Genomic DNA, 27,015 nt, shown 5'->3' with positions numbered 1-27,015 from the left:
TTGTCTAATATTTGCGTACATTTGTTAGTGTTAATTATTTATTTTAACGTAGTTGTTAATTGTACTCTCCCGTTATTAACTCAAGTTTAAATCCCACTTCCTGGTTCAGATTTCAATTGCATTTTAAATAAACATAGCCTGGGTTATTTCAATTGCATTTTATTAAACATAGCCAGAGATGTAAACATCGATAAGGAGCGTTATGAAATTCTGAAATTTAAATCATCTGTCAAAGTTAATTATTACTGGGCCATGGTTAACCAGTTCATGGCAAAATTTGTAACTATATTCTACGTTGGCGAAGTTTAGCATGAAAGGAGTATGACTTGGCGATACATAGCTGCTTACACAGTTTGAAGCAGTTGCATTGTTCAAAGCGTTTACTGTTTACTGTAGATGTGCGCCAAGGCTCCATGTTGGAATACGTACTTTGACCTAAAATAGTTTACTTTGACAAATTCTAAACGGACAGTCCTATATCAAATGACAAAATCAAAAGCTCAAACACATCAAACAAAGTGAAAACAATTGTCACAAATCTGAGTTGTACAGGCATTTTTGTATGTAGAAACTGGTGAATTCAACCTGGTTTTATAACTAGCTGGTATGTCAATTTCATAACCTTTTATTATATTGACAACGATGTGAGGACAACACAACAAACATAATAGGTAAACATTTGAAAAAGGGGGTAAAGCAGTCAATAAAAACAACCAAATGTGTATCAAACAAACACAAAAACAATACACAGAAATAAAAATGAAAGACAAGAATACAAAAAAAAAACAACACAAAACAACAATGACGGGAGTTATATGTACAAAACAAAGTAACGTCAAAGGGATATCACGAAAAACAGACAAAACAGTTAAAGTAAAAGAGGGACGAAAGATACCAGAGAGACAGTCAGACTCATAAATGGAAAGTAAGATGACCACGCCCTGGCTAAAAATAAAGTCAAACAGACAAATAATAGTACAGAAGACACAACACTGAAAACTAAAGACTAAGCAACACGAACCCCACCAAAACTGGGGGTGATCTCAGGTGCTCCGGAGCGGTAAGCAGATCTTGCTCCACATGTGGCACCCGATGTGTTGCTCATGTTATTACAAACTCAGAAGATGGTCTAAATCGGTAGGTCACATTCGTGTAAAGGGAAGGGGATTGTAGTTGCGACATAAGAAACATATCCGATATCATTTGTGAAACGGTTTTTTATAACGGCCAATATCCTCGTGATGTCGTCCGTACTTACGAAGAGATGATTTCAACTTCACTACTTGGAACTCTTGAATAAGATTAAATTAAATAAGATCAAAAGATAACAATTCATGTTGTTACAATTTAATCTAAAATATCATGGAAAACATAACAAATGTATGGACGGAGTGGTGTACATGTTAACATAGTTAAGAGCAGTACTCATTTTAATTTAAATTACATATATATAATTTCTTACTGGAGTCGTCTCAATCGTTTTATGCAAAAGGATAAACACAACTAATACAATGCTGCCTCATTATAGATATTACGGGCAGAAATCCTCTTTCATCATGTTTATGCATTTAAACCATTGAAATTAAAAAATAAAAATAACTTATTCTCTAATTAATATCAAACTTATTAATACTAAAGATTTTTAAAGTTGCTTTAACGGTTAACTCTTGTCAAACAACATAACTTAAGATAATATTTATAGGTTTACATTACTTGTGAAATGTGCAATGCAATTTCTTAAATCTCAACACTATCATAAATGAACGAAGTTTATGATACACAATCAAATACATATATGTCATTTATCAAACATGTGCAATATCAGTCAACGTCAGCGACTCTAAACAAGTACATTTAAGATAAACACTTGATTCAACATATTCAAGTATGGTATGCTGAATAACTAGTCAATAAAACACATACTAGATAAATCTACAGTTAGTATTTGCTTTTTAAAAAATGCCAATTTTAGATTTAAACATAGACAACAAACATATGTTGTGTAAAAAATATTAAAAGGGAATGCATAAAATGTGAAACGCTTAATGTTTTACATGTTTGGATGCGTTAATAGAAATATGTATTTGATAATTTTTATCGGTTGGAATCATTAACACCTATATATTGTTTTTCTCGTTAAAAATTGCAATGAAAACAAAAATTACATAATCTTATTAACACATTATATCTTTGTCATGAATAATATCATCAAGCGTTAATTGTAAAAAAACTTGAAATATCAATTTTTTTCTCGTTGACATAACTTAAGTCGATTAATTGGTTTTGGACGATGATGCTGGTATTGCAATGACACATTCAAAATCAAACATTAGGCTTTGTTGTTGCAATTTTAGCAGTTGGGGAAACCCTGGAGGGAACATTGGCGTAACGTACTACGGCAATTATAACACAAGCACATAAAATCAAACCACCTAAGACTGCTGCTATAATTGGTCCATGATTACTTCCATCTGTGTTATTATCTGAAAAGTATGTCGAATATATCAATTTTGTATCATGTTTATCAGTCAATAACCGAGACAATCAATAACAGTTAAAATATGCTGCCTATCAACTACAATAATGGCGGTGTGTCTGTGATTTGTTTTGATATTTGTCGTTAACCACGTTAAGGATCTTGTAGTTTTTAGCGTTTCAACGTGTCCTTTTTTTCTCCGTTATCATGGTGACTTTTAAAAAAGTTCGACAGATGGCTGGAGAAAAAAAAATTAAGATATACATTTTTTCGAAGCTGTAATATATTTTGCATTGGGTCATGATAAACTATCGGGTTTTTGTTTACTTAAAAAACATTTTTTATCCATTCATTGTTGTCCTAAATTTGTAAAGAACATGTATACTATCAATTTTCCATTAATTAAAACTATTGCAAAAGTTATCATTGTCAAAACTAGAAGCCAAAACTTCAAAAGGGACATTCAAACTGTAATTTCGAAATCAAAACTGACAATACCACGACATAAAATATATAATATATAATATATATATAAAATACCACACAAAAAGGTAAAGAATTAGCGGCATTGGCCAGCTCTTTTTCCGAAATCTACAACAGTGTCTTTAATGTGCAAGAGAAATGGCTCTCTCTAAACACGGGTCAGCCATTTATCGTCCCCTTCCGACGGACTATCATCGATTTCTCAAGACCGTACTCGCAAATGGTGTCGAGGGTCAGATACTCCTGAAGGGTAAGCAGAACTGGTTCCATATGGAGAACCGGTTGTGTTGCTCGTATAATTACAAATCCGGTGATAGGCCTAACTCGAGTAAAAGAAGAATGGTGTGGTTCCGACGATTTGAACATATCCGTTTTCATCAGCGAAATCGATTTACTATGACAATCAACCAACTCGAGGCAGCGTCCGTAAATAAAGGAAACGGTAGTATACCGATGTTCAAAAGTCATAAATCGATTGAGATAATACCAATTCGAGTAACAAACTAAAACCGTAACATGTTTAAAGGGATGGTTTTAATCAAATTTTATGAAATAAGAATTACAGTGTATGAGTTATATATGAATGAAGTGTCAATACACAACGTAAGAGAGGTAGAAGTGGAATGAAACGCAAGACAATAGATAAATTACAATTTAACGCAGTTAATATGTTGTGATAATGCGAATTGTAAACATACCTTTTTTATCTTGTTTTTGATAAATTAAATGTGATAGTAAATAAGCAACATGTGAAACGCGTAATCCCGTTTGAAATATACCTTCAAAGTCATAAACCCATTTTGGAGTCATAACGCATGCGCCTCCCTTTCAGCATGTTCAAGTGTATCTTGCTATGCATTAACCTGTGCAAATATAAACTAGACTACTTAAAAACATTTGTGAAAGCAACGCCACAACTTTCATTCTGACAAGTGTTCAATATTTTTAAACTCGAAAAGTATCTTTGCCAGGTTTTAAGCCTGAACTGTATTTATAGCGCTTGTTAAGTAAATTGTGTCTAGTTTAATACATCAAGATAAGAATATATTTTACCGTCTGTAGATGTCACTGTTGAGTCACAGTTTGTGCCTGAGAAGTCATCAGTGCATTGGCAGCTGTAAGAGTACTGGTTGTTACTACATGTACCGTTATTCTGACATGGTGACAATACGCAAAAGTCTGTATCTGTAAAGCCAAGAACCCATTTTAATAGATGTAATCATAAAAGGCACATGCTTTTGGTAGTTATTGATTTTTGGTTTAGTTCATAATGACACAACAAATTATCAACAATAAACACTTTGCTTAAATGCAAATATTCTCTATACGTCAACTAATTTTTGAATAAGCTCAGGGAAATACCGTTAACACACTCTGCACATATATTTAGTGACTTCGTAAGCTGAATATGTTTTTTTGAAGACGTGCAACATTGTAAAAGGTAAAAAGTAAAATCACACAAATACTGAACCTGAGGAAAGTTCAATCGGAAAGTCCCTAATACATGGAAAAATCGAATGACGCCACACGTAAAAAACGAATAGACAACAACTGTCATTAACCTGACTTGGTATTCTAAACTAAATAATATATAACTTACACAAACATGTCCTCTTATTGGGTAATCTTACATTTTCTGACTATTTCGATCGTATGTCTGCTTCGTATAATCACTAACCGCCTAAAATTGGTTGATTGATTGATTGGTTGGTAGATTGGTTGCTTCTCGTCCAGTGGCAAATATTGAATGCATGTTCTGGACCAGATCAAATTAGCAACAAATACAATAATAAGGTCATTTAAAACAGACCGTTCGGAATGATGTTCGGCTAAATTAAGACTGCAACTAGAAAATGAGGGTAAATGGGATAGAAACAGAAAGTGTCTTGCGGCAGGCATCAAACGGCACTCTTAAAGAGTTGGTGGAAAGGTTCTAAATGTGCACAGAGCGTGAAACTCTCTCTCCACGAGTGAATCGGATTACACATCCACGTTCTCATCGGACGTGGACATCTCACAAAGCAAATAAGACGCCCCGCTTTGATATACTTTTTAAATTTTCTTTTGAATGAAAACTTGCGATGGTACATGTGTTTTCCTAATTATCAGTAAATTTATAACTAAATGATATGTAATATTATGTCTTATCCATGTGTATCATTTACTAATTTCAAATGGAGATAATGTTTTTTTTATAGACACACTTAATTTACAAATGATTACATTATTTCGAAAATATAACACCAAAAAAGGGGCCAAGAAGAAAGCTTTGGTATCAATCAGATAATTTAGCTCCCGTTATAATTACATGATGAGGATGAACGATTTATTTATTGTCTTGGTAAACGTGTTTCCTTGTTCCATAATAAGGATATTCAAAATAGATTTTTAATACAGAACATAACAAAAAGTTAACGTGTAATGATATTAGTTTATCGCTATTTTACGATATTTTCCTTTCATCTTACTGACTGATAGTTTCCTTCCTCAGCATAGTAGAGTAATATAAAAATATTATCGCTAGAAACTAAGGATGCACGTGCACGTTGTCAATAAAATAAACAACGACGTCATTGGTATAATACAGATAAACAGATTATCATTGGTCATTTCAACTCGATTTATTTTCTCACTTATCCGTAACGACTCAAACGAGAATACCGATCTCGTTCAGATGATCAACGATAGTTTATAATTACCATACTGCACTAGTGCAAATGAACTTTACGTCTGTGACGTCATAAGTGACACAGTTATATTAAAAACAGGTTTATATGCTTTTAATGCAATATACACTTACATGCCACTACAAGAATATTGATTTTCCAGATTATATATGGAAATAGAAAGCTTTAAATACTCAGGCAAAACACTACATTACACTTTTTTTAAAGAGATGGTGTTATATTGTGATCTATTTCATAAATTTTGCACGCTTTGTATATTTTGTAGAAATTTTAGAAAAATGTCGGTACGTTTCACACAGCATGCAGCAGCAACAAAGGGATATTGATTACATATAATTCATCTGATAAGAGAATGAACTAGATGATGGTTTGGGGTAGTAACACTGAAACTCATTCGGTAACACTTTTTATATCAAATCATCTATCATTTCAGAATGTGGAAATTGTTCCGTAACGCAACAACTATTTAGTTCTTTCCCTGGTCGCACGTAGTTGTCTTTTATAAATTAATCATTGTTCATTGTAACATGATATTAAAATATATGTATTTTTGTTATTTTACTTTTTTTTTAAATATTTCTATAGATACAGAATTTAATGTTCACTAAGTCGTAAATTCTACAACCGAGAATGACCATAAAAATTTATAAAACTCGTGTTTTGCTTCTTATAGATAACAGTCTAACGACAAGAAATAATAATATATCCCCATGTGTCAAGTTATTTTCCAGTGTTGATGTTACAAGACAGAAAACAGCGTACGTCTTCATTAGTTCAGAATGGTCATACGTATATATAATACATTAATAGTTACCTGGAACTGGATTTGTTGTCGTTCCATATAATGATAGAGCCCAAGAAGTTACAGTGACTGAAAATAGATATAAATCTAATATCCATAACATAGTAAAGGCGTTTGTAAACTTTCACTCAAACACATGATGGATTTTCGTAATTCAGTTTTTGAAATTCACGGTTTCGTGTTCTTTATTTTCGTTATTGGTTTTGGTTATCTTACTGTATTTAGTTCGATAGTCAAATGTGATTTTTTTCCTTTCTTTGTAGCAATATTGCAGCAACGCCTGCTTACGGAGTATATATCTCCCAATAGAACCAGGTTTAATCCACCATTTTCTACATTTGAAAATGCCTGTACCAAGTCAGGAATATGACAGTTCTTGTCCATTCGTTTTTGATGCGTTTTGTTATTTGATTTTGCCATGTGATTATGGACTTTCCCAATTGATCTTCCTCTAAGTTCAGTATTTTTGTGATTTTACTTTTTGATACGATATTCCCGGGCTTGAATTTCCTATCATTATTGTCTTGATAGAAAGTTGTTACTCACAAGGAAGCTCTTAAGCCAAGACTTCCAAATGCTGAAGTTGAAACCATCCCTTTGTAAATTTGACGGACGCCATCACTAGTTGTTTGATCGATTTGAAATATCCGTTTCACTGTTGATATCGGATATGTTCCTTATGTTGTAACTACAATTCCGTCCCCTTTTCACGAATCACGAATCTGACCTACTGAATGAGGATTTTTACCGGGTTTGTACTAACATAAGCAACACAACAAGTGTCACATGCAGAGCAGGACCTGCTCACCCTTAGTTTTGATGGGGTTCGTGTTGCTTAGTTTTTAGTTCTTTGTGTGTGTTTTGTGTGCTATAGTTTTCTGTTTGTCTTTTACTTTTTTAGCCTTTGCATTGTCAGTTTATTTACGATTGATGAGTGTGCATGTTCCCTTGAGTATCTTTTGCCCCTCATTCACGTATTACTGTCGTAAATCATAATGAACATTTGGTTGGCTCAATTTACGTGCCTAAGTAATTATATGAATGAACAGTTTCAAAACCCCATGTGTGAATACATGTTGATGATCACAACCCAACTACCTTGCGACAAATGAAAAACATCGTCAATCCACAAAACCTGTCTCCGACCCAGCTTATCCTAAACAAAATTCGTTGTATCAGTTCATTCAAGTTAGAACTATTGTGTTACGAGAATATGACATTTTCACAAATTTTAAATAAAAAGTATAATACATGCGAGGTTAAAAAAAATATGGTTGAAAGGTACTTTTTGTACCTTTTTATACACTGAAATTACTAGAATCTGTTAAATAGAACGTGTTAGCTGGTGGTCGGGCCTACTGTAAGACAATCAGGTATCTCTGTGTTGCTTCGAATTCTGGCTAATTATATGTCAATTTTTTTTTCATTTACTACACCGATACCGAGTGTCATATTTTTATAGTTAAAATCATGTAATAATACCAATATCAAAGTGTTTATTTTGACTTTAAAAACTTCAAGGTACTTATTGTTAAAAAAAAAAGTATGATGAGATATTAATTAAAACTATTGTTAACATATTCGTTTATCTTACCTGCAGATAAATCTTGGTATGATTTATTTGTCACGCCTGCAGATAAACCTTGGTATTTTTTATTTGTTTGCCTGCAGATAAACCTTGGTATGATTTGGTTATCTTGCCTGCAGAAACACTTTGGTATGATTTAGATGCTTAGTCCGTTTCTGTGTGTGTTACATTTTAATGTTATGTCGTTGTTCTACTCTTATATTTAATGCGTTTCCCTCAGTTTTAGTTTGTTACCCCGATTTTGTTTTTTGTTCATAGATTTACGAGTTTTGAACAGCGGTATACTACTGTTGCCTTTATTTAGTTATCTTACCTGCAGGTAAATATTGGTATTATTAAGTGATATTACCTGTATGTAAACCTTGCTATGATTTACTTATCTTACCTGTATATAAACCTTGCTATGATTTACTTATCTTACCTGTATATAAACCTTGCTATGATTTACTTATCTTACCTGTATATAAACCTTGCTATGATTTACTTATCTTACCTGCATATAAACCTTGCTATGATTTACTTATCTTACCTGCAGATAAACCTTGCTATGATTTCCTTATCTTACCTGCATATAAACCTTGCTATGATTTACTTATCTTACCTGCAGATAAACCTTGGTATGATTTGAATTTCAATGTCCATTCACCGATTGGGTTTTCTCCCCAGAAATGAACTGACATAAATGTCCAACTTAATGATCCCGCGGATGAATAGTATACAGCATCAGAGTATCTGTAATGTAATAAATGACTCTCTGTTCCGTCTGGTGAAACCAGATAAAATTCAGTCACACCTCTTTTTTCGGAGTATGAAAAGTTTATATTAACTGTCACGTGTTCAAGATATGAAATAGTAGAACAGTCAGAATTCTGAATAGCTCTACTGTCTGATGAATGTAATGAACCAGACGTAGTGCTGAAAAAAAGAAGAAAATGAAAATGTTATATCATATATCAATTCTTATTCATGTTTACTATCTCAAAACCTCGTTCGACCGGAATAATTGTGTGTATGGATTTATATGTGTGCTATTAAATTACGATTATCATGATGTGATTTAACGGTTTGCAACACAAATTGCATGTGTATCAGAACGGACACATCAGCCTTGTTTAATACTTCATTGTTTTCACGTTATTTCTAACAAGTTTACAAGGCTTGCTCTCATTCATAAATGCCCTAAGGTTACTGGAGCATCATTTCACAATTATGTCGCATCTACTGACAAAGGGTGAGCAGGCTTAGAAAACTTGAAAGTGAAGGCATTGTTACAGTAGTAATGATTATGACGTCTATTTGTATAAGAGTCGGTTTAAAGTACGAAGGTTATACAAAGGTTAATTTCAATGATCCCTGAAACATGCGTGATAAATCTGCGGACGTCAGTAAATCTTTATCACAGAAACCCAAAGGAAAGATACAGGTGAACATGGTAACTTGGATTTAAGGTTTCTAAACACTGTGTCAAGTTATAAACTGGTGAAGTGGATTCGTCCATAGGTTCATTGAGAAATAATATTTATCGAACGGGAATGTAGTTCTCGCAAATAAAACAACACAAAAGATCCCTACCTTTTCGAATGTTAACATTTACATACATATATACAATATTTATTTATTTCCAGCTCCTGTGAGCAAATTTAGAGACCTTTGGGTCTATGTCATTAGATGTTAACAGTTTGGTTATTCATTTCGATTGTAGGATAGTATTTTAGAAAACATAGTGACTAGCTGACGTAAGGCTTTTGTAAAGAAATAATCGATTGTTGAAAATTTACATTCTACTTAAACAAAGAACAGACCTATCTTACCTGGATACAGTGAACGTTGGCGTGATGCAAATTTGTTGTACAGGAACGGTGGTAGTCCAGCTGATAGCTCGAGTCACCATAGATTGTGCGTCCATAAAACCAAACCCAAGTACTTGACTAACTATAGTGAAAACAAAACTTTAACATTTACATTTATATACTTCAACTGCATAAATCAAACTTGTATATATCATTTACTCGATTATATTAACTTTCCATGCAGCTTTTCTAAACATGGGATTGATCCCAATTGCTGCATAAAGATAATCAGATCCTGCACTACATGTTACCTTCTAAATTTGATGTGGTATTGAAATGATAATCTCATAGGGTAACAATCAGCAATGAAATGGAGTACTTCAACTCAGGCTAATTAGGAAAAACTGCTCTGAAATGAGGATGTTATGTAGGTTTTTATCCTTTCTGATTAAATTACATTTGTTTTCTGAGTAAGTAAATTGCATTTGTTTTCCTTTTAGAGATGATAAAATACTGAACTACCTTTATCCACAGAGTTCTCAATTTTAAGATTCATTTGCATGTCTGAAAATAGTATTCATTATTTTTTTTCTCAAAAAGGCTATTATAAATGAGTACATACATTCTTTTCCAGCGCCATTTGTTTGCCAACTAGAATAAGTATCAGAAAATCCACTTTTAGTTGTTGTTAGGACTATTAAATGCTGTATATCTCGCCAAGTCAATTTCGGACTGAAAAGGAAATAAACTAATAATTACTTCACCGTTTGTTAGATGTATACTTACCGCTTGATATTTTAGTCTTAGATACATGATTTTATTTCTAGTTGATATTTGTTCTTAATCAGCTCCCAAAAACTTCAATGACTTCCAGACATGTGCAGTGTGTTTTTTGTGGGTTTTCGAGTCTAATAAGTTCTGTCTTTTTAACTGATTTTTTATTTTGCTTATATGCTTTGTCTATAGAGTGCACGTGTCTACATGCTGTTTTCTTTCTTTTTTGTTGGAACAGTTTTTTTTTTGTTTAATATCATTAAGTTGATAACAAAATATGTTTGTTTTGTTCGCACAATTGAGATGTTTAGTTGACTATCAAATGAGGCTTTTGTACATAAATAAGACCGTTGGTTTTGTTTATTTGAAATATCTAAAACTCTTTCCATAGGATAAACTAGTAGGTGTAGGTGTATCAAATGTTAACTATGACATGTGAAATTGAGAATGGAAATGGGAAATGTGTCAAAGAGACAACAATCCGACCATAGAACAGACCACAGCAGAAGGTCACCAACAGGTCTTCAATGCAGAGAGGAATTCCCGCACCCGGGGGCGTCCTTCAGCTGGCCCCTAAACAAATATGTATACTAGTTCAGTGATAATGAACGCCATACTAAACTCATTTAAATTAATAAGTTTCGAACTTTAGTTAGTTTGTATACCAGACATATAATTATAGTACATCTTCTTTGTACTGCATTTCATGTTTGATGTATGCACTATACCATCGCATCCGCTGATTTCGCTCCTTATAAATATACTTTCAAAGCATTTAAAATTTCTCATAAATTTAACATTAAATGAAGATAACACTACAAATTCTCGTTGTCTAAGGCGCTACGCTAAATCTTACTTCATCCAAAACGCTAGAAGGTAGGTTCTTTGACAGCCAGGAAAGAATAAAAAGTTATGTACATTACAAGATATATAGTTTAAAGGGACACAAAACGAAATGCCAAATATATATAAGACAAATTAGTAGGAGCTACAAATATCTTTCTTAATTTAAAAAGATAATATTAAAAACAAACACAGTTATGCAACAAAGCATACAATTACCACAGCACTATCTTCTCAACTGACATAGGAGACTATCAGTTGAGTCTTTGTGTTTTTGTTGTGTTTTTGTTGAGTTTTTGCTGTTGTTTTTTTTTTTTTTGCTTTTTAAATATTTGTTTTTTTATCAATATAAATAAGTGTTCACTAATCCGTTAATAACCTATTAAGACCCTTATTGCCAGATGACAATGGTGTGAGTAGTTATCAAAGGTACCAGGATTATAATTTAGTACGCCAGACGCGCGTTTCGTCTTCATAAGACTCATCAGTGACGCTCATATCAAAATATTTATAAAGCCAAACAAGTTCCAAGTTGAAGAGCATTATGATCCAAAATGTCAAAAAGTGCCAAATAGAGCTAAGGTAATATATGCCTGGGATAATAAAATCCTTAGTTTTTCGAAAAATTCAAAGTTTTGTATACAGGAAATTTATAAAAATGACCACATTATTGATAGTCCTGTCAACACCGAAGTGAAGTGTTGACTACTGGGCTGGTGATACCCTCGGGGACGAAACGTTCACCAGCTATGGCATCGACCCAGTGGTGTAAATAGTTATCAAAGGTACCAGGATTATAATTTAGTATTTCAACCTTGAATAGTGCACCGGTATATAAAAAAGAAAAGAAAAGAAGAAACAACAATATTTTGCATTTTCATATTGCAAAACTTACTTTGCCTGAAGCGCCAGGGCAATAATACCAGATGCTATTGGCGTTGAATACGACGTCCCTTGGACATTGTCACTGATACAACCAGAAGATGTGGTCGTTGTCGTCTGTAAATGATAGTATCAAATTAAATATTGGACTCGATAAAAAGTTATATCTTAATATGAAAAATCAATTAACATTGAAAACATATGTGTGTCTCAAATAGAATGAATATGAATTTTAATACAAGTTATGTAATAAATATCGGCTAAAGGTTGTTTTTTTGAGGTTTTTTTTAAACATATTTATTTATAGTGGATTGGGAAACAAGTTTTGCAACTTATATTAATCCATTTCCACTTTGCGGGTGCGAGTGCTGCCTTGTAGCGGCATTAGCCTGCTCTTTTTCGAAATCTACAAGGGTGTCTTTAACGTGCAAGAGATATGGCTCTCTCTTAACACGGGTCAGCCATTTATCGTCCACTTCCGACGGACTATATCATCGTTTCCTCAAGACCATAATCGCAAATGGTGTTAATGGAGAGCCGAAAATTTAGCCCCTGAAGTTTTCATCCCAGACGGGAATCGAACCAGGAACCTTTGTGTTAGTAGTCCGATGCACTAACCACTACACCACGGCTCTCTGGCTAAAGGGTGCAGTTGGCTACAAAAGACCTTCAAAGTTTCTTTTTATACTCTAAATGGTAAAATGGTTTTCAAGCAACCTTTGTATTTATATTATTGTCAGTTCAAGTGAGATAACATACCAAATACTGGTCCCTATTACTGCCACCGTATGTTGCGGCCATGGCTGCAGCACACACCTCTGAATACCATGCATTTTCTCCTTGTTGTACACTTGTAATGGCTATAGTATAGATACTGTTAGCATATCCGTCGGCATTACAGTTATCACTTGTCTCACCATTTCCTGCCGCCCAGGTAAATATCACACCTTTACCATCTCTTCCCTACAGAAATATCAGATGTTTTGTTATGTGTGCAAACAGTTTAAATATTCGCATGTAATTATCTGGATTAATTTTTTTGGGAAGCAATTTTTGGACAGCAATCTTATTTAGAAGAACAACACAAATTTATTGCTGAACAAATTAGTTTTAGCTCCATACTCGAAAGCAGAAGATAAGTATTATAATTAAACAAATTATAATTTTAAGCTAACATATAAATCCACTCAAAAGTATATAATTCAACAAAGTGCATAGTACATATTAAACATGAAACGTTTGATCTGGGTTGCAGATATTACATACTATAATATACGATATAATTTGACGGCTAAAGGTATAGTTAATGTTCATGTTGCTTAGCCTTTACTTTCTTATGCTGTGTTTTGCGTACTATTGTTTGCCTATTGGTCTTTTTTACTATTTTAGGTATGGCGTTGTCAGTTTGAATGTCCCTCTGGTGTATGTCGCCTTTTTTTAGATATAAGTTAAGGGAATACACTTCATCTGTTTGTTTTGTGTCATTAATTTTTCATTAATAAATTCGAGAAAAAAAAATACGAACGCATGAACCCCCGCATTAAAGTAATTCCGTATCACACAAATGCTTTAAAAAACGCGGGAACTGACTTTAACGAACGCATTACTTGATGCAAGTCACTTCATTTACCCAGCACAAATTAGTTATAACATACGTTAGTAACGCCATTTTGAAGAGCAGTTTTCGTTATTGATCCCGGCTCCTCAAACCCATAACCATCAGTTGGTCCCCAGCTATTGGAGTAAATATCGATGTCAGATAATTGCCATCCTAATGCTTCGGCTTCCTGTGAATCTGTTACTGTACCAGGCCCAAGTATTCGTATTCCTGAACGAGAACAAAATGAAAACAATACAGTAAATTAGTACAATTTTGTGTTTTCTAATGTCTGTCCTGTACAGAATGTAACTATGCTGCTGTTTTGGGATGGTAATTGGGATAAACTTTAATTGTAAAGTTTTAGATTACAAGGTATGAAGATGCATTTGTACCAGGATGGTTTGATTAGGGACTTTCCGTTTTGAATTTTCCTCGGAAATTCAGTATATTTGGGAATTTACTTTTTTCATGTAACAGGTTTAAGATAATTCGGCATGCAATGTTATTGTTTTTACAATCATCTTAATTTAAATTGCATTGTCTCAAAATTGTTTTAAATCTTGCTTATTAAAAGATATTTTTCAGAAATTTTGAAAGCGGAAATTGAATAATTTTGTTTTCTTTCTGTCAATAAATAAATACAGAACAATTGGTAAAACTAATTCCTGAGTTTGATTGTATTGCACTTGGTATGAAATGTTTAAATATACTAAAGACTTCGTTGATTTTCTTTGTTTTTCACATGATACAATGTAGATTATACTTTAAGAAATTATCTATACAGTTACATATTACGCGTGTCTGGTTTGATTTTTGTAACATGTATACTGGCTTATAGGTCAAATTTGTTGATAATGCATGGAACATGTGTAAAAATCTTCTCATTCCTGGCTTGTGAAAGACTTGTATCAGCTTTTAATTGACAGTGCCGCCCAGGTATTTAATTCTTGTAATAAACTATCCCCTGCCCACTTCTAATTTATTTTTTAACTTGAAGGTCCCCTTCCTCTGGAAAAATGCAGTTGAACACCAAATAGTTGGTATCATGTAGGATATGAGATTTACCGAGATCATACAGTTATTTTACAGTGATGCCGATTGTTTTAAAATAAAGACGATATTTTTGCTGAACCCGCATTCTAACTATTTTCTAATGAATTACCTACTAATGTTGCTTGATGTGCAACACCAACTGTGCAGTCGCCATTATTTATCTCTGCTGCCACAAGTCCTCCAACATTGGTACCATGACTAGAAAGCAAAATAATTCTAGATGCTGAATTTTATAGTCAGAATGACATACATGTATCCTATTACAGAGATCTGTAAGTAAGCAATAAAATTGAGATAGCAATTGGGAATGTATCAAAGCGACAACAACCCGACCATAGAGCAGACAACAGCGGAAGGCCACCAAGACTGCTATTGATATCTTTACTTTAACTAAAAGTATGTTGGTTGATGAAAAAAAATGCCTCTCACAAACGAAATCAAAGTTTATTTGAATACGGCACATTATAAATAATAACATTACATACAATTGAGAATGGAGATGGGGAATGTGTCAAAGGGACAACAACCCAACCATAGAGCAGACAACATGTATATTTCATTATATAACGGTACCGTCGGAAGGCCAAAAAGAGTGTTAGAACTGACTCATCGTCATAGAAAATCGCAGGAGGTACAAGCGAAAATATAAAGAACTACTTGAATATTCGTGATGACAAAAATGTGTTTAACTTATGTTAATTCAGAACTAGTAACCATGCGTTTCCTAAAGGGAAGATCTCAAAACATTGTCCACAATGATTGGACATGTCCGTTTTGTATTACCGGTGATATAGGCTACGAATTACATTATTTGTTTTGCTGTTCGCAATTGAAGAACGAACATTATTTATACAAACTAATTTTCACATAGTCCAAAGATAATATACATTTGCTCTCAGTGTTGAATACTAGAACATGTAAAAAGCAATAATATTAAGAACATGTGTTTATTTACAAAAGAGTATAATAAAAAAGAAGTTATTCCTTTCATGAATAAATGTAAACGTATATGCATGATACATATTTCTTTCTAACAACTTTAACCTTTTATTATTCATGTTACTATTGTATTTGTATTTATATTGTATGTTTCTCGGTACACTTGTATATGTTTTTAGAGAATAAAGTATCTATCTATCTATCTAGAATATAATACTTGTTTTGATTGGATAACAGCAATCTGTAATAGTTATCCTTTGAGGACCCGGTGTGTCAGTGTAAGATCAACCTGATGGCCAGTCGTCTTGGTGTAGGGGTATGTGTAATGGGTTGGTATACTAAAGGTCTTGATTTCTCACCCAGCATAGACAATGGATTTTTTCTACATAAATTTTGATAGTGTGTCATTTTTCAATAAATAATTTTAACTTTTCATGTGGATTAGGCATTCCCGCCAAAATGTTTCAAAGCAAAGGGAAGCATGCAAAACAAAGAAACTAAAGCTCGGCTATTCTGGTAGGAATGCTATGGCTTAGATCACCCCTGGTAGGACAAAGGAGCTGGGATGTAACTATCGTTGAAGACCCTTTGGTGGCCTTCGGCTGTTGTCTGGTTTTTGGTTGCGTTGTTGTCTCCTTGACATATTCCCCATTTCCATTCTCAATTTTATTTGTTCACATCTTTATACTTTACTTCCGACTTTAGCATAATGGCAAGAAGGTCAGACGCAGACAAAGTTAATGACTGCATAAAAAGTAGTCTACCTAAAATAACACAAATCTATGAATTAATGTAGATAAGATTGAAACAACAGGGAAAACAGAATTTGAAAAAGGTATCCGTAATTATATTATTTAGATCTTTTTTAAATAAGAGCTTTACCTGTCCCATGCTGATGAAGGCGACGGATCATCGTCGTCGTCGTAGACATCTTTATCAATTGTTGTGTCCTACGAAATAAAACATGTTTATCCTGCAGTAGGAAATATCTATTTTTAAAGTTGTATGAATCGAAATTCTAGTGATTATACAATGTTCTGCTCATGAAGTTTATGGACCAATGCATACATATTATGGAGGTAACTGTTTTGTATTTTAAGCTCCAACGGCATCAATTGGTGATTTGATGGTCGAAAATTAAGTTTACTGGCGACGCGTTAGCGGAGCTAGTAAACAGGTATTTGCGACCATCAAATCGCCAATTTATGCCGTCGGAGCTTAAAATAAAATATTGTTATCTTCATTCTAATGAAACTGATAGAAAAAAACTTAAAACATACATTTAAAATATGTCATATTTCGTGTGTACTTGCGCGTACGTTTTCATCGCATTAATTGAGAATTGATGTCATGAAAATTAGTGATGTTATCCAATCAAAATGAACATTAGAAACGATGTTGCATTAGAATTCCTAACCTTAGTTCTCTCTACACGTGTCTACATTTGTAACAATTTCTGCTAAGCCATAACGTAAATTCGACAAACTGGCGGCGATTAATTCGGTGAATGATGGTCGAAAACAACGAAACTTAGTTTAGTATGCCATTGGAAATTAGGAAATAATTTGAAATGGAAAAGCAAGTTTGCCTTGTCAAAAGGAGTGTGGTACTCTACCTAAACTAGGTTCCTAGACTTTACTTCAACCATACATTTTTACGTTGTGTATCTAATATGAGATGTTAGAGTTATGATTTGAGTTTGAATCCTTTGAACTGATCTGATTGAACTTTACACAAATTGTTTCAGACCCCTGACAAATGTAAATACTGTCTGTTGACCTTTACTGGTCTTTGAATTGTTAATGTGTGCCGTTAGATTGTTGTCTTATTGACGTGTGTACTATATGTCACATATTCTTGTGTTCATTTCTACACTGTGTAACGTGTGCTCCTAAAATCAGAATTAACAGTATGCCACCATACTCATGTCTAACGTGTGAATCAGAATTAACAGTATGCCACCATACTCATGTCTAACGTGTGAATCAGAATTAACAGTATGCCACCATACTCATGTCTAACGTGTGCTCCTAAAATCAGAATTAACAGTATGCCACCATACTCATGTCTAACGTGTGCTCCTAAAATCAGAATTAACAGTATGCCACCATACTCATGTCTAAATTATGTAACGTGTGCTCCTAAAATCAGAATTAACAGTATGCCACCATACTCATGTCTAACGTGTGCTCCTAAAATCAGAATTAACAGTATGCCACCATACTCATGTCTAAATTATGTAACGTGTGCTCCTAAAATCAGAATTAACAGTATGCCACCATACTCATGTCTAACGTGTGCTCCTAAAATCAGAATTAACAGTATGCCACCATACTCATGTCTAAATTATGTAATCATACTAAAACTTCAGTTCTTTTTTTCTCAATGAAAACAATCAGAGCATAAGAATGGCAATCAATCAAACTTAAATTGTTAATCTCAATGTCTGAAAATCTTTAACAAGAAACGAAAGATTTGTTTTATTTCCGCTAAGGACATATGCCAAAGATATATACGTTGTGGTATACTTCTCTTAATCTAAAAACGGTAGTTGTGTAATTATCATCGGCGTTGTTTTAAGATTCAAATATGTATTTTGACAATGAGAACAAAGATATTCCTTACTACGTTTTCGTCTAAATCTGAATGATCTGTCTGTAAACCATCGTCCACAATACCAATAATTATACCACTACCATTATATCCAAGTCCCCATGCCTCACTTACTTTCATTGAAGGTAAAATATTGCCATTCTAAGTAAATAGATCAAAACATTTATATATATTACGTAACTGTTAGGAACTTTCAAATATGCCGGAATGTTCATTTCATTTTCCAATTTTATGGATATGTTTGTATTTGTATATCGTATATTAAGATGTTTTATTAAGTAGTTTCTAACCATCCACCATGAGCAAGATAAATGCCACCAGAGGAGCGGGAATTGTTTTCCATTACAGAAGATCTCGTCCATTTTTCTACCCGTAAAATATTGTCTTTCTTCGTAAAAAATCAAATATTGCTGCACTGATATATTAGAAGTGTCATATTAATTTTCATTTTTGAAATACAGACTGATATAATTTCATCTGCTCCCCTCTTGCTTTCACTTTATAAACGTTTCTGTCATCGTTTTTAGACAATATTAAGGAACTATAAACAACTATCTTCCAAGTGGTAGGATCAGATATCTATTCCAAGTGGTAGGATCAGATATCTATTCCAAGTGGTAGGATCAGATATCTATTCCAAGTGGTAGGATCAGATATCTATTCCAAGTGGTAGGATCAGATATCTATTAAACCAGGTTGAAACTGACTTTTAATGTGCGTATTGGCAATTTGCTATGTGTTTATATTTATTCTATATTGACTAGAGGTATAAGGGCGGGTTAATATCTCACAAAACATGTTTAACCCCGCTAACTTTTTTTTTCGTCTATCCCAAGTCAAGAGCCTGTGGCCTTTGCAAGTCTTGCATGTTATTTTTTAATTTTTATTATTAAATTTAATTTAGTTTATTTATATGTTTTGAAGTTAATATATAATGTGACGTCCATATTCACTGAACTAGTTCCACCTCATGATCTTTCTCGCTGCATTGTAGTGGCATTTGGCTGTTGTCTGCTCTTTGGTTTGTTGTTGTCTCTCTGACATATTCCCCATTACCATTTTCAAGTTTACTTATCTCCAATTTTTTCCAGAACATGTCTGTACCAAGTCAGTATTAAGACAACTGTTTTCCGTTTCACCTATTGGTTAAAATAGTCTAACGTTTTACTTTGTCAACCTTTATGCACTTCCCGTTTTAGAATTGACATTGGAGTTCGTTATTTTTTTAATGCTTTTTAAAAAGATCTGCATTTATGCTATTTTTTTTTTATTGTCTATGACCTTCATTCTAGACAAATTGTTAAGTCTTTTGTAGTAGTTTTTCTTTTCTCTTTTCTGTTTGTTTGTTGAATCGGTTTTGCTATAAACCTAAGGGGGGAAATACTTGTCACACGGTAGAAATTTCTCCATTATCCTGATGATTGGTTTGATATTTTATATCAGAACGTTAACCATGTTATACTTACTAAATGCCAGAGATTCGACCATTGAGGGTCTGTTGTCTTTGGTACTCTTCTGTATGCTATTTCTTGTTCAAAACTTATAAACTGTAACAATAAAATTGTAGAATTCATAACATGTCCAATAGCAACTGATACATGTAACGTCTTTCAATACTTCCTTTACTTTTTAAAAATATAAAAATAAGAAGATGTGGAATGACTGTCGATAAGATAACTCTCCAACAGAGACCAAATGACAGAGTATAGGTCACCATATGGCCTTCAGCAATGAGCAAAATCCATACCGCATAGATAGTTATAAAGAGCCCCAAAATGACAAATGTACAGTAATTAAAACGAGTAAAGTTACGTCCTGAATTATTCGTAAAAGCAATATGAAAAATTTACAGACATTTACCTTGAAATGTAAAGAAAGGACCAAGAATAACATTAATTGCCCATGATTCATCGTCATATCGCTATTGAATTACGATTCCACGTCTGTTCTTTTAAAGAAATAAAAAACAGGAAGCATTTTGTCGTGCAAGGACCAGTTTACAAAATAGAGTTTTCGAAATGACACGGTTAATAGAAACTATCATTTACACATAATGACGCAAGCCTTTTTAAAATGCAAAAGTTTGTTAACATACAACGTGATAACTTTAGACTTGTTTTAACAGGATGCAGATAACCAGAATTGAAAAAATGAGTTATATAAGTCCATTATAAATGTTTATCTTAAATCTACCTAAATAGACTTATTCAGATATAGTGTTTCTCCATTATAGGAACGTCTTTGTTCTCAGTTCTCTACTTGTCAAAGCACTGGTAGCTAGACCTCGTGTTTCATATCCTATAGAAATAATGTTATTATAAGTATTGAATACTTCTTTTAGTAATCTTAAAGTAATAACGATTACATTTATTGTTCACACCGTAATCGATTACATCATGATTATTTGTAATCAGAAATTGCACGATTACTGATTACATGGGATAACGTTGCAAAATGTAATCGATTACAAGCTGATTACGATTACTGATCATGATTACCCATTACCTGGTTTTAGGTAACCTGACCTAAAGGATCAAGTGAGCTATTTTCATCACATGATATAGCCGTCGTTTGTCGTTCGTTTAATTTTCAATAATCGTCTCCTCCTAAACCTCTTGGGCCAATTAGAACCACACTTGATCACTATCATTAAATATTTGGGTATCTAGTTTAAATAATGTGCCCGATGATCACGTTTGCCAATCAACTTAAATATCTAGAAAAAGAACTCAGAGTTAAACTGCAAGTGTTTCCAACAATCTTCAAAATTGCAATCATGGTAGAAAACAAATCTGACAAAGGCGAAAAGGTCAAAAAGGTCAAAAATATTTAGATCGACCAACTGTTCATGTTTGACTTTTAACATGTTTTCTCACTTTTTAGCTCGTTCCAAGTGTAGATCAAGATGAGCGACACATGCTCTTTAGAGCCTCTAGTTTCTATTTCCCAACAAACAACAAACCTATAATAAATTTAATTTTCATTTTTTTTGTTAATTGGGTATTTGCTAATGTTTTTTTAGAATACTATGTAAGATCATTTACACAGAATATGACACTTCTGTATGATATCAAACATTTGAATGTTACACTGCTCCTAACCATCAGAATTCTTAATATTAAGATGAATAAAATAACGGTATCAAAAATCACCAAAATGAGCTTTTACATCAGGACAAAAGTTAATAAGAAAGTCTTCAGTATTACAATATACAATGTAGTTCAAAGTAATCCAAAGTAATCATGGTTACTTTAAAGAAAAGTAATATAATGCAATCAATTACATTTGAATTTAGGTGTACATTTGTAGTTGTAATTTTAATCGATTACGTTAAATTAGAAAAATAATTGTAATTGAAGATTCAGATTCAATAGTTTATAAAAGTCTCACCACATACATACAAGTATAAACACAATATAATCAGTCAGGAGTCTACTTCGTCAAAATTATCTCCCCATTACGCCAGTTCATTTTCACAATCGTAGAAATGGAAGCCATTGTAGGGATGACGCGCTACCAATATTGCTCTTGGAAACCGATAAAGTTATCCACATTGCACCATTACGATCCTTATATGTCAGTTGTATTTTAAAAGACAAATGTATCAACTAGCTAATGAGCATCAGTTGATAATCTTGTCTGCATTGATTCAACTTAAAACTATTGTCTGATAGGTTGTCAGGTGGAATTTTCGAAAATTCATAAACATTTAAAAAAATTCTAATTAAATATTTCGTGGAAGGGCAGACTAGATTTTTTTAGTGTATGAAGACTATAAACCCTAGTAATCACACACAAAAAATTAGAATTTTTCGAAGATATGCATTTTCATCATCCAACTTGAAAGACTGTCGTCAAGTACTTTCAGTGAAAAAAAAACAGCTATTCGAACACACCTTCTCTGTTTTTTGTGACTCATTAGATAGGTATTTCACTTGACCCATATATTTGATCTTTTAGTACTGTGATTGTTTTGTGTTATAAAGTCAACCTGTAGCTTTAATATATAAAAATGATAGAATCTGAAGCGAGACGATGTATGAAATATTCTTATTTTGTACGATATCAAGACAAAATACTCAACTCAAACACGCCCTTACATAAAAGGGCGCACTCGATTTTCTCTTTTCGATACAATTGTTACCCATTTTTGGGAATTTTTTCTTCAGTCACATAATGGAAGGGCAGACACGAAAATTACTGAACTAATAGATTGATATGTTTTCCGTCCGTGGTAATTTTTTGATAAAAATCGGAGGTTATGCATTTTCTTCATCCAACTTGAAAGATACCAATGTCGTCGACTTGATATCTAATTGTTCTGCTTAACTATGTACTAGATAAATTGAAAACTTATGCAAATGGTGTTTTTAAAATAAAACACCTCGTAGTTGAGAAGAAAATTGCAATTTTGTTTGTTTCTATTAACTTTTTAAAATTTTGTCACTATAGTAAACAATACAGTAAACATTTATCGCCTTCTCTAACAAAGAGATTCGATTCTTTTGTTCTATTTCAACCTGGTTTCCGACTGTAATATAAAGTTAACAATATAAAAATTTAGAATGCATGTGCCATTCTTAAAAGAAGTATGAGAGACTGTTATATACAATTATAAAACAACAGAATTAAAACATAGTTTTGTTATTCATGTTATTTACACAAATAAAAACATAAAAGTGGAATATCACCATGCACATTCAAGGATAAAACCTGATACATGTACATAATAAAAACAACAATGATTTTAACAGTATAAGATACTATTTCGTCGCAATAAAATATTATGGCAGGTTTTGGCAACAGAACTACAAACATTTTCATTTTGTGAATGTGAATTGATTACATTTTAAATTAATCGACCCAATCCCTGCGGCCTTAAACTGGGGAGGGGTGTAGAAGAGGAGTAATAAAGTGTCATGACAGTTAAGTTCTAACACCAATTTCAGACTTGCGTGCTGTTGATCCCTGTCGATCACAAGTCATCCAAGTCAGGAGCCTGCAGTTCAGTGGTTGTGGTTTCTTGTTGTATAACATATTGGTTTTTTATTCATTTTCTCGTTTGAATTGTTTTACATTTGTTATTTCGGACCCTTTGTTAGCTGACTACCAGGTGTGGGTTTTGTCTGTTGTTGAGGACCGTATGGTTACCTATGGTTGTTAATGGCTTTCAGCAATGAGCAAAATCCATACCACATAGACAGTTATAAAAGGCCCCAAAATGACAAATTGTTTAGAAAAAATATATAAAATATTTAATTTCTGTGTTATTTTGTCTCATTTAGAGATTTGACAAATCCACATCTTCTTATATTATATGTTCTTGAATATGACCAATCGTTTTCATAAATATAGGATGATGTGGTGTGAGTGCCAATGAGACAACTCTCCATCCAAATAACAATTTATAAAAGTAAACCATTATAGGTCAAGTTGTTGTGGGAGGGGGAAATTGTGATAACAAATTATTGAACGTCCATATCTTTGATCTACGAGAAATAATCAATAATTGGCGTACGAAAGAGGATTTAATTATAGATTGTAATGCGAATAAGTTTCTAAGTTTCCTTTTTATATGTTATTGTAACCGAACACCAATAATACTGACTCTTGATATTGTCTTTTTAATTTTAGCTATGGGGTTGTGAGTTTAATAACATATTATTTGAATGTCCCTTAGGTATCATTCGCCTCTCATTTAACACATGTCTTGTATAGTGTGTGTACTTACATTATTACTATGTTTGTGTGTTCGTACAATTGGATCCTCTATATCTTTACTGATAGCTTTCGAACGTTTGGATTGGTCTAGTACAGCACGATAATAGATCACATCTCCAAATTCTAAAACCTGAAGAAAGTTGTATGCATTTTAGAACCAAGCTTCAGTAGTAGTGAAACATAAAGCATTAATAGGGGACGAACTGTTTTTGTGTTTCGCCTACGATTACTCTGGTCAGTGTAAAGGTGTAATGTTGACCTTAAAAGTGGCCTTTGTTAGTCTTGTATTATTTTTAATTTTAATTTCTTGTTTGCAATTTGGAGTTTAGTATGGCGTTCATCATCACTGAACTAGTATATATATTTGTTTACGGGCCAGTTGAAGGACGCCTCCGGGTGCGGGAATTTCGCGCTGCATTGAAGACCTGTTGGTGACCTTCTGCTGTTGTCTGTTCTTTGGTCGGGTTGTTGTCTCTTTGACACATTCCCCCTTTCCATTTTCAATTTTATGATAAATGGCAACACGTACACGACTTAAGGGGGTATGGGTGTCTTCCTCCATCTTGGATTGTAAAAAACAGAGAATCAAAGGTCCAGATTTTCCATCAAGTTAGCAAAATTTGATGCAGGAATGCAGATGTTTAATGTACATTTTCATTTAAAAGTACCAATGTATAAGAATATAACTTCTAAATATTGATATTTTTGCAAATGTTAATTATTTTTGGTTGTTTTTATCTTTTTTTAAAATTGGCATTTTAAGGGGAGGTAACTCTAAAAAAGTGCATTTTCTGAAGGATTCTGTATGGAATTTTCCTATTTTGTATTTTAGCCGGAAAAAACGTACGGTGACCCTATCTTTTCTTTTGATATTCTCAAAGCAGTGTCTGAAAGCAATCTTTTCCTGAAGTATTTAACAATTCTATCATTTTGTTTAGTTTCTAATCACAAAATGGTGTTTTTTTCTGTATAATCCATACAAAATTTGTCATTTTGTCCCGTCCTGTAGCTTGAGAAAATGCACGGTGACCTATCATTTTTATTATATATTTCAACATGTATCAATAGATACAAGGTTTTGGCAAAGTATGAACAAATTCTATCATTTTTATTTTAGACTCCCATACCACCTTAACTGAATTATAGACCCCTGACTTTGGACAACCTACATACCAAATGTGGCGGGTTTAAAACAATTATGTCGATCTTTATCAAATCTCAAACAATGTGTGCAGCCATTTAAAAGTTACTATCAAAGATCTGACCTCAACATTAAATTATCATAATAACAAATCAAAAGTTAGTGTAAGAAATAACAAAAACACAGGTCCAAACAAACAATGTAGGTAACAATAATAGCATGTACCACGGAATCATGCGATTCTACCTATACTACACCCATAAAATTTCCATACAGATTACACTGTTTCGCTATACGAACAAACCCTGCTGCTTTGTTCAAGACCAAGGCCAGCATGACGAGTCAACGTTGTTACGTAAAAAGGCATAATTGATAATAATTATCCAGGTACCCTTATTATCCTATCATTAAGTTTTTCAACTGCCCCCGTTAAAGGAATATTTTTGCTCTAGCTTATTAATACTACACGATTCCGAAACAGTGATATGCACCTATTTTTAAAAATCTGGTTTGACACATAGGAGGGACGTCACTAGTACCTTTGTAATGGGACACGTTGTTATGCTATCATAAAATTATCTACATTCAGAATGAATCGTGCACACAACATATTCAGTGAATGATTGTTTGTTGCTTTATGTCCCATAAAATTAGTAGTTCATGCACATTTTGGAAGAAAACAAATCGAATTAAGCATTTAATAATTGTGTTCCGCATAGTGGGCAATAATCAAGACTTCCTCTACAAAAAGAGGAATTTGGACATGGATATCATTTGAACCCGTAAAAGAGTTTTTGTAAAGGTTATAAAACCTGCACAAAGCATGGTAATCATATAAATAATATGTTGAAGTTCTCAATCAGATTGGACGTGGTTATGTATTTATACCTCCAGTAAAGCCAGACAATTAAAAAAAAAATCTTTTCAGTAGAATGTTTACTGTCTGTTGACAGAAGATTAGCTAACCACATTTTTATATCCAGTCATGCATGGGGCTGTTCAAATTTTTTTGATTGTTTATGATTAAAAATCCAAAATGCGCTACTGGACTAGGACAGCCCAGTCATTTTCTAATAAAATGATGCCATAAATAGAATACAGTCTTACATCACATGAAACTGTACATAGCCTGTGTATTACTTACTTTTCTTAAGCTTTCACATTTAAATTCTGGATACTCCTTACAAAACCATTCCTTAGGATCCTCTTTTCGTGTTGTTCTAAAACAAAATTTATCTGAATATGTTCCTTTCTCTGAGGTAATACTATTGACTAGTAAGAGAGAATACGCCGTGTACAATAGTAAAAAGAGAAAACTCATAACAGTTTAGTGACATGAATGTTAAACGGAAATTAAAAACAAATCAACGAATTAAACACTTCCAACTATTCCATCTCCAATTCTTTTCTTCCAAACTTCCTGCTTGAATAATTAATAATAAACCGAAGTCTATCCTAAATACAAAGATTAAAATCCACAAGTTAAATCGTGCATTTAAATTTAATTTATCAACAAAATCATCAATGCAACACACGCAGTTTCGTTTTTAAATTGAATTGATTAAAGCCATGTGCAAATAAACTACAGAATACAAAACGTTTGTTTAGGTTTATCGATTTATG

General features: G+C 33.0%; 1 protein-coding gene across 3 annotated transcripts; it reads right to left on the bottom strand.

The window, feature by feature from the left end:
- Positions 1-1,333: 1,333 nt before the first annotated feature.
- On the bottom strand, positions 1,334-27,015 carry LOC143069464 (proprotein convertase subtilisin/kexin type 6-like). Of its 3 annotated transcripts, XM_076244110.1 has the most exons (15): positions 26,537-27,012; positions 24,262-24,381; positions 19,997-20,077; positions 18,543-18,671; positions 16,800-16,867; positions 15,088-15,176; positions 13,981-14,153; positions 13,085-13,288; positions 12,339-12,442; positions 10,449-10,558; positions 9,848-9,968; positions 8,638-8,951; positions 6,461-6,517; positions 4,013-4,144; positions 1,334-2,483 (listed from the first exon to the last, which is right to left on the bottom strand). In XM_076244110.1, the coding sequence occupies exons 1-15, from the start codon at positions 26,711-26,713 to the stop codon at positions 2,323-2,325; spliced, it is 2,040 nt and encodes a 679-aa protein (XP_076100225.1). In that variant the 5' UTR covers positions 26,714-27,012; the 3' UTR covers positions 1,334-2,322. The 3 variants fall into 3 exon arrangements, with proteins under 3 accessions (XP_076100225.1, XP_076100227.1, XP_076100228.1); XM_076244112.1 differs by lacking the exon at positions 24,262-24,381 and having other exon boundaries at positions 26,537-27,015; XM_076244113.1 differs by lacking the exons at positions 24,262-24,381; positions 26,537-27,012 and adding an exon at positions 20,724-20,799.

The sequence above is a fragment of the Mytilus galloprovincialis genome, chromosome 3 (genome assembly GCF_965363235.1).
Source record: "Mytilus galloprovincialis chromosome 3, xbMytGall1.hap1.1, whole genome shotgun sequence".
Taxonomy (NCBI): Eukaryota; Metazoa; Mollusca; class Bivalvia; order Mytilida; family Mytilidae; genus Mytilus; species Mytilus galloprovincialis.
The sequence above is the reverse complement of the archived record's forward strand: the minus strand, read 5'-3'. Positions and strand labels throughout refer to the sequence as shown.

What these genes read in the sequence shown, in the direction of transcription:
- LOC143069464 (XM_076244110.1), bottom strand. Translation starts at nt 26,713, where the DNA reads ATGAGTTTTCTCTTTTTACTATTGTACACGGCGTATTCTCTCTTACTA. An exon ending in ACATCAAGCAACATTAGTAG is followed by an intron (nt 14,154 to 15,087) that starts GTAATTCATTAG and finishes GTTCTCGTTCAG; the next exon opens with GAATACGAATACTTGGGCCT. An exon ending in AACAGTGACATCTACAGACG is followed by an intron (nt 2,484 to 4,012) that starts GTAAAATATATT and finishes CATACTTTTCAG; the next exon opens with ATAATAACACAGATGGAAGT.